This window comes from Macaca nemestrina, chromosome X (genome assembly GCF_043159975.1).
Source record: "Macaca nemestrina isolate mMacNem1 chromosome X, mMacNem.hap1, whole genome shotgun sequence".
Classification (NCBI taxonomy): domain Eukaryota; kingdom Metazoa; phylum Chordata; class Mammalia; order Primates; family Cercopithecidae; genus Macaca; species Macaca nemestrina.
Genome location: NC_092145.1, coordinates 139,333,785 through 139,342,171, shown reverse-complemented (window position 1 = coordinate 139,342,171; position 8,387 = coordinate 139,333,785). Strand labels below are relative to the sequence as shown.

The following is an 8,387-nucleotide window of genomic DNA, read 5'->3' as shown; positions in this document are numbered from 1 at the left end:
GGGATCTTGTTTTCCCATCTTCTTTGGCACTGGTCTTTTCATGAAATACACATCTATTTTATTTTTACTGTATCCTGGTCTTTGACATTTGTTTTGATATTCCACTCATTAAGCAAGCAACATCTCACTTTGGACCTGCTTGCACAGTATGGTTGCTTGTCCTGCAAGCCCAGTCTCAAGGTGCCGTTTGGTGTGTCAGTCAAATTTAGTCATTTTCTACAGAGTTGCTGTTCTCAGAGTTGCTGTTTAGGTTCTGGTTAGGAACACTCAGGGTGACTCTCACATTTCTTTGTAGTTACTTCTGATGAGACATATTCTGTTAACACAATGGGCTTTCCATCACTCATACTGTTCGTTTTGTGACACTGATACAACTCTTTTTACTAGTTTTAAAGGTTCACATTCTGGAATCACCTTAACTTGGTGCAACATGGCAGACAAATTACTTTCCCTTTTTAAGCCTTATTCATTAATTTATCCAACATTTATTGAATTATGTGTAATAGGTTTGCAGATAGGAAGTGAATGTGATAGGTAGGGTTTTCTTATCTGTAAAATGTGGCTAATGATGAGCTGTTCTGGAGGATAAAACATATGTAAGGTACTTAGCACCATGCTCAATAAATATTCATTGTTATTATTAGCAGTATTATTTTGACAAAAAATTACTTTTAACATCTCCCTGTGACTGCAGCGTCACAATGTATCCTATATATATAAAGCTACTCCTTCAATTACTGACACTGAAAACGGTCTTTTCTAGAAACATTGATGTAATGTTCTTAGACTCTATTGGAATGTAAGCACTCCAAACTACAATACCTTTCACACCTGGTCAGCCAAGAAAAAACTGTAAGTCACAACCACGATCTGGATTGTGAAAGTAAGGTGTTGTATCTGTGTCCTCTGAGTGTAGGCTTGTCTAGATAATTTTCTAAATGTCTTTCCAAAATTCTGCATATACTTCTAAGTTTGGATAGTTAGAAAAACAAAGAAGCCTAAATACAGGCCATCTTAAATTTTACTTGTTCTCTATCACTAGCATTGAAATCAGCAGTTAAAAACGTCACAATATTTTAACTACTGTGGTTTTAGCTGTTTGTGTGTGTGTGTGTGGGGGGGGGGGGGTTGTCATCAACTCACGCCAGTTAAAGAACGTGGCATTTCTGCATCTTATAAAATTGGACTAGAGAAAGTGGGTTACCACAGTAACTGGCAAAACCTATTGACATTACTGGAATGCTTATTTAAAAAGTTTCCCTTTTACTTAATGGACCTATTTAAGAATGATACAGAGAAAACGCCTAAAACGGTGGTGGTAGAGAGTTTGCATCTACACTCTAGGAATATTTGCCTTTTAAAGTGAAACCTCATTAGGCAAACTGTATTTTACTAACGGTTGCATAGTAGCCTGTGTATGGTTTTTGAAGAAAATGAGTTTTGAAAAATAATGTTTAAATTTGTCACGCATTTTAAATCCCATTGTTGCCCTTTGGTTCTTATTAATATATAAGAATATCGAACACAAAATGACATCCTCTAAAATAGGTACTTTAGAGGAGTTGGCCGAAAACCTGAAAAAGAGCCTTTTAAAATGGTACATAGGGCAGAACCTGTCTCAGGATCCCACAACCAGCAGCTGGCAGGTAACAGCCTCAACGCCTGACTTCCCAGGACCCGCTCATCACCCGGGGAAGACCCGACAGCACTAGCCCTCCTGCCTCATCATCGCTGCGCTTCTGGCAGGCGGAGCCTCGTTCTCGTCCACGGCAGTCCACACCTTCGTCTCTGCAGGCGTACGCGGGTCTCGGGAATCACCTCAGGAGACCCCTCAGCAGCCGGGAGGCCGAGGGTGAAAGCGAGAGCCAGGAAAGCCCGGGCTCTCCCTGTAACCCCCGCACTCAGTGGTGTCCCCCTCCCCTCGGTGGTGGGGCCGCGGATACCTCCTCAGCCGCCTCAGCTGTCGGAGTTCAACTGGTGGGCGGCCCGTCTCGCCGTGGCCGCCACCGCCGGGTCCCCTCAGAGGCCTCACAAAGCCATACTCCAGCCGCCCGCACCTGATTGACCCCGGGCTCTGGCTCTGCCTCGCGCCGCCACCGCCTCCGCTGCCGCGCACGCGCACCTCGCGCGCCTCTGTTCCCGGACGGCCCCAAAGCGGGAACGCCAGGCTGCGAGCTGCTGGCACCTGTCTGCCTGCCAGACAGACCCTGGGCTTCGGCCTCGTGCTGGCACGCGCACGCGCCTCGCGCGCCTGCCGTCGGCCCTGAGGGCGGGACCGCGCGGCAGCGAGCGGGCGGGGGGCTCGTGGCGCGCGCGCCCCGCACCCGAGGGCTGCGGAGAGATATTTTGGGTGGCAGGAGGCCCCTCGTCATTTCCGCCGGGCAGCTAGTCGTGCTGGGGGCTTCACTCCCGCGCGTGAGGCGAGCGGGCAAGTTGGCTGAGGGCGTGCGGCAGAGGCTGCTTCCCTCGGTGACGCGACCCCCTCAGCAGCTCAAGCCATGAACTGAAGCTCCCTAGGGACGGAGACCCGAGCGGAGCGGCGGAGGCAGCAGCAGCAGCAGCAGCCGCCGCCGCCGCCTTAGCGGGAACTGAGCAGACCCGGCGCGGAGCCACGACTCCTGCACGTTTCCCTCCCCGTCGCCGTTCCTGCCAGCGGTTGGCTAAGAGACATTACAGCCGCGAGACCCGACACACAAAAGCCGCTTTCAACGCGCCGCCCGCCCAGAGAGGCTGCGGTCAGCAAGGGACCCCACCTGAGAGCGGTTCGGACTGCTGAGTTCGTTTTGTGTCTGAGCTCCGCGCTCTGCACGGAACCGACCCCGTACCCATGGCTCTGATAATGGAGCCCGTGAGCAAATGGTCTCCGAGTCAAGTAGTGGACTGGATGAAAGGTAATGCCCGCTGCGGGGAGGGTGAGGCGGCACTGGGGCGCGGGGCACCAGTGCGAGGTTAGGAGGGGGCGCCCGTCGCGCCAGAGCCCGCCACCGCGGCTTCCACTGGCGTACGTCGTACGCGTCGGGGCGGGGGTCCTCCAGGACTGGCAGGGGCCTGGGGTCCCCGGTCTCCTTTTGTCTCCAGCTAGAGGGGCGCGGAGCGGCCAGAGAGCTAGAGGGCAGCGGGCGCCACCCGGTTGGAGGCAGGAAGTCAGGAGGCGGAATACCGGCACATCTTGCGTACTCCCCGCTCCCCTTACTGCCCCTGGGCCAGGAGGACGTGGCGACCCTTATCTCCTAGCTCAGGGTGGACTCCCCCAGGACCTGCTCCCCTGGTCGCCTTCCCTGGCCCCTTTGTTCCTGGGAAAGCTGACGCCCCCTCGGCGGCCGCCCTTGCCAGCCGCCTTCCCCAGCGCCAACTCTCCCAAGCAACTTTTAGCCCGCATAATGGGGTCAGGACTCGGCCGCCCCCATTTGGAGCCTGGCATCCCCCCACACCCAGGTTTGGCTGAGGATGCCCAGGGCGGGGGTACGTGCTACTTTGGGGGTGAGGACATCATGCTTCCCCTGGGACAGCATCCTTGCTGGTATCTGTGGGCTGCCTCCAGCGCATCCCCTCACATCCTTTCCCTTCCCTGCTTTCTCCCTTTCAAGCCAGTCGAGGTTTTGGACCTCACGGCTTTTTAAGGGCTCAACGCCAGGTGTAAGGTGATGCGCATTCAGGTACCTTCACATTTCTTCCATCTTGAAGGTTCCCCCCTTTTTGCCCCTGGCGATTGATAATAACCACAGTTATAGACAATCGCCCTCCTAATCGCAAACGTGAGCTTTTTCTCTAATCCCTGGGCTTTCCTGTCTCACTACCTCCCTCTGTTGTCTGAGTTAAGGGGCTTGTAGAGGACTCCCCCACCCACCAACCCCTTGGATTCCCAGGCCCAACTCTTCCCTAAGATTTTGGGAATTGAAGAGGGGATAGATGGGATGGAATGGAATAAAGAATCCGTGGCCACACTTGGGAAATGTTAGCGTTTTGCTCGAGGTCATACCTGAGCAAACTCTAGGTAGATCAGTCAGGGACCAAAGGCTTATTATCGCTGAAAATGCCCGTTCCTACGATGAAGGAGCCCCTTCTTGGGCTTACTTAACAGTCAGACTTTCTAAGCTCCAGATAATTTAGAATGAGAGGTGAGGTGATTGGAAGGGATTGAGAGTGACAGGGAGAAACTGAATTTTTTTGCTCATTCTTTTCCCCAGCCTTTTTGGCCGCTTGCTTATTCTTGTGGATTTTTCTTTATTTTGCTTTCATTTTATTCCCTTACTTGCCCCTTTATTCCTCATTTACTTTGCTTTTCTTTTCTAATATGTGGAAACTGTTTTGTAACTGCTAAGCACAGTACAAATGTGAGTGAATTGAATTAAACCCAATACATTATTTATCTACTGCCCCCCTGTGTGCAGTGCATTGTGCTAAGGTGCCATGGGGGATATAAAGATGACTAAGACAAAGTCCTGCAGTGGCTCATCTTTGCTGCTGCTTTTTCTCTTTATATATTTGCTATTGAAATTCCAGTATCTTAGATTCCCACCAATTCTCCTCACTCTCCACCTTCTTCTCTGTTTCTCAGTGATGGAAGAAAGAGCCAGAGTATATGCAGGAAGCAACAATGCTTAAAACCCCTTTCTTTGAATTTTTCTAAAAGGTTACTGTAGTTTGAGTCTGTTGCTGAAATATGAAAAGACAAGCTATCTTGGCTCCATGGGAGTCTGATTACCTTCATAGACTACCTTTTGCAGATTCCCATGATGCCTGTAGTGAGTGCTGCATACTCAGTCTCCACCTCCCACCCTCCCAGTTACATTCTTGCAGTTTCCCCTCTCTCCATAGTTTAGGTCCACTGAAGCAAGTAGAATATATGATGCAAATATTCTGACACACATTATTAGTTGTTCAGTACACAAGTCCTTTAAAAATCTTTCCAGCCTAAAATGTGGCTTCTTTGAAGTTAGGTTAACATTGTTAGCTGTGATTTGAATTTTTTTTTAATACATAAGTCGAATACCTTGTTTCATACCTGTTGGTGACGCATTTTAGAGCTATTTGAAAAGATGAATTAGGTAGCCAGGATAGAGTTTGTGTATCGTATACACATATGACTGGAAGAGAATGAATGATATTTCAAATCCCAAACTACTTCCTGCTGAAATTTCCTTAATATTCATATGTATTTGATTTGAGATATTATCAGAAAATGAGATTTAAAAAAATAGTTGCATGAAACAAACAACATTTCCTCAACTTGTAACTTACACTGTTACCTTAATTTTTCTCTCTTTGCCCTTTTCCCCAAATAAAGTTTAACAAAGGACATTTTAAAAATATTTTTCATCCTGCAGTAATGCAGTAATATTTAAAAGTCACCTGCTAATTTAGGCTGTAGCTTTGAGAGGCTAAACCTCATTTAGTGTTGTGTAATATGTAGTGTTGTAAAGGCAGTACCAAAGAATGAACAAGAGTCTTGAACAACTGCAACACTGTGGGAGTTCTTCAGAGGATGCTCCTAATGAGACAGTTTCATCATCCTTAACATTGAAAACATATAGTATATGCTTTCTGCTGGTCACAATCATAAATAGTTATAACTCTGTTTAAGTAAGGTACATTCTTTATGTACTTTCTAGGATATTTTTTCTCTTCACTAAACAGAAAAAGAATCATTAAGTGTATAAGAATAGGAGTGGCCATATATTTATGATTCTAGACAATTTGTAGAAGTGGTATAGAAACTCAGTCCCAGAGAGGGAAATGAACAGGGAAAAAAAGCTGACAAGATTATTAAGCTTTAGTGGCATATATTAAAGATTATTTATGAGAGACGATTTATACATTGCAATTTTGGTGCAATGTATAAATGGATTCATTTAGATTGATTTTTATTAAAATATTTGAGGGAGATGGAAATATAAAATTTATATATTGTTAGTAGTAAAAATATAAGGAAATCCTTGTATTCTTTTGCTCACCAACTTCATTATTTGTAAAATCAAATACCAAATTTTCTACTGACAGTAAAAATTGAATATAACACAGTGTCAATGTTATTTCCAGTAAATACATGAACTCTTTGTGAGTCAGTGAAATAAGTAGCTATATCACAAATTATCCTGATAGTACTTCTGGCTATTTGGAGATATCTTCTAGACCTTCAAATTAATTTTTAAAATTAATCTTATAAAAATGTTTTTGGAGAAAACCAAATACTCATAAATTAGCATTTGAAACTAACCTTCAGTTGGAAATTGCATCCAATCCTCTTGTAGTTTTTATATTTTAAAACATAAACTCCTTTCAAGTTAAATAAAGACAAATGAGTTATTGGAAAAAGCCATAGGCAGAAAAGTAGGCCAGTAATTGTTCTAATTTTTCCTCCGTCTGTTATTCAAAAATAAGTCATTTCTCAGCTCCTATCTGTCCCCTTGCAGGGCCTGGAAATAATCTGCAGTTGTTTGAGTCTGCAGACCTTCTCTACTTTTTTGCCCACTGAAATATAACAAAAAACCCTGAATGCTTTAGGGCCTCTGTTATTAACTTTATTATTAATTTTCCTAGTCCATGTCACACCCAGTCATTCCAATTTTTTTCTTACATCTTTTCCAACTCTGAGACTCGTTCAAAATATCCACATGACTAAGACAGTTATTTTTCTAGGACTCAGCTCCCTACATTACATTCTTCCAGTAATCTTTAATCTCTCTGGGTCAGATAAAATGATTATGATTTTTCAGAGTTAACCAATAGGCCCCATTTTGCTGGTCTTTAAACATCTCTGTGATTTAGCTCCAACCAATTTTGTATTATTATGATTCCTAAAATAATTAAATTTTTAAGATAGCCTTTTCTCAACCCATTCCACAATCAACTGCTCTACCCTTTCCTGTTTACTATAAATCATTTCTTCAAGAGGCATTCTCTGACTTCTAATTTCTGTCGTGATGACTCAGCCGTCTTGAGGATAGAAAATAAAATACATTCTTTTAGGTATAAAAAGCAAAACCAATGTTTTGTATACAATCCTATAGTAGAGGAAAATGTAGTGATTATATAAAGTCTAGTCAGTATAAAAGTTTAATGCTGTAAAGGAGAATGTATTTGATAAGGCAGAGATGTTTTGACAGGTACAATGCTCTTTAGTAATTCTTTTTGCCCATCATAGGACCCAGAGCTGAGGTTGAAATTTGTCTTTATTAAATAAAGAAAATGTCAGAATTTTGAGTTCAACTGTCTTGAGAGAGAGATTGGAAATAATTTTCTGGCAGGAACTACAAGTAAGCTTAAGTGATCAAATTGTTTGTATCACTTCCTTTTGAAAAATTAGGGTGTTTTTTTCAATTGAAAGGTGACTAAATTGGCACCAACAATCATCTACTTTGGATTTGACTTTCTTGGGGAACAGGAATTCTTGTCATTTTATGTAAAGAAGGAATGTATCTTTTCCATACGTAGAATTTCATTCAGAAGACATGTTATTTTTCTTATAGTGTTATTAACATTTGCTCCTTAATGTAACACTCATGATTTAGTGCAGATTAGGAACAAGGAGTATATTTATGTAGATATATTTGCTCCATAGATATTATTTTCTCAGTGCTTCTGCATGGAAGGTACTTTAATGGATTGTTTTAAATTATTCTCTGCTTTGGGGAAATTAGCCTCTGTAAGGCATGGTAGTGACATTGACAAACTTAGGCAAAGACAGAGAAAGGTACCAACTAGCACACGTAGTAATTTTTTTAAAAGCTGTATATGAGCACCATTGGAAAGAGAAGATGATAATTTTATTGAATCAGAAAGGGGTCTGTGAGGAGGGTGGGGTTCTAGCAACTATTTAAGCTACTTATTTACTTAAGGCATAATCTAAGAGGGATGTATACTAAATGTAGCAGCACAGCAAGAAACTCTAGAGTTGAGATGGGGTTATTAAGTAAAGGGGGGTCGTATATAGGTTTGTCTGGATGAAGGAGAGAGGTGGGCAGTAGAGGGAAAGTGAGGGAGGAGCATGAGTAGGTGGCACAAAAGTACAAGAACAAATCTGCATTTCACAAAGACCATAAAACTCTCATCATGTCCTGAGTTTAAATAAATGCCACATTATAAAACTTCAGCTGCCAAAAATAAGCCCACAAAGAATGTGTATTGAATTGGTACAGCTGTTTCAAATCTGTTTCTCAGGAATGATTTGAAAATAATGTTAAATTATTTTGAAGATTAATTAAATCATTAACATTATGTTGTTAGATATTTCTAATTTTACTGAACCAAGTTCTTATACGAAGAATGGAAATAGACTTTTAAGTATTAATACTGTTCCTAAAGCAATGATAAATTATCATTTTTATTTATAACAAAGCAACCCTAGATTAGGGCTCAATTTATTCTTTGTTTGTTTTTGTTTGTTT

The 8,387-nt window shown here is 43.0% G+C and overlaps 1 protein-coding gene across 8 annotated transcripts in view; it reads left to right on the top strand.

The window, feature by feature from the left end:
• Window positions 1-2,319: 2,319 nt before the first annotated feature.
• Window positions 2,320-8,387, top strand: part of LOC105478211 (connector enhancer of kinase suppressor of Ras 2) — a 288,198-nt gene continuing 282,130 nt past the window's right edge. For 3 of the 8 annotated variants that reach the window (XM_024791678.2, XM_011735340.3, XM_071088812.1), the window contains exon 1: window positions 2,321-2,891. In XM_024791678.2, the coding sequence (XP_024647446.1) occupies window positions 2,828-2,891 (64 nt within the window). In that variant the 5' untranslated portion in view covers window positions 2,321-2,827. Of the gene's footprint in view, window positions 2,892-8,387 lie in introns of all 8 variants that reach the window. The other 5 variants (XM_024791677.2, XM_071088814.1, XM_071088811.1 and 2 more) reach the window with 3 other exon arrangements.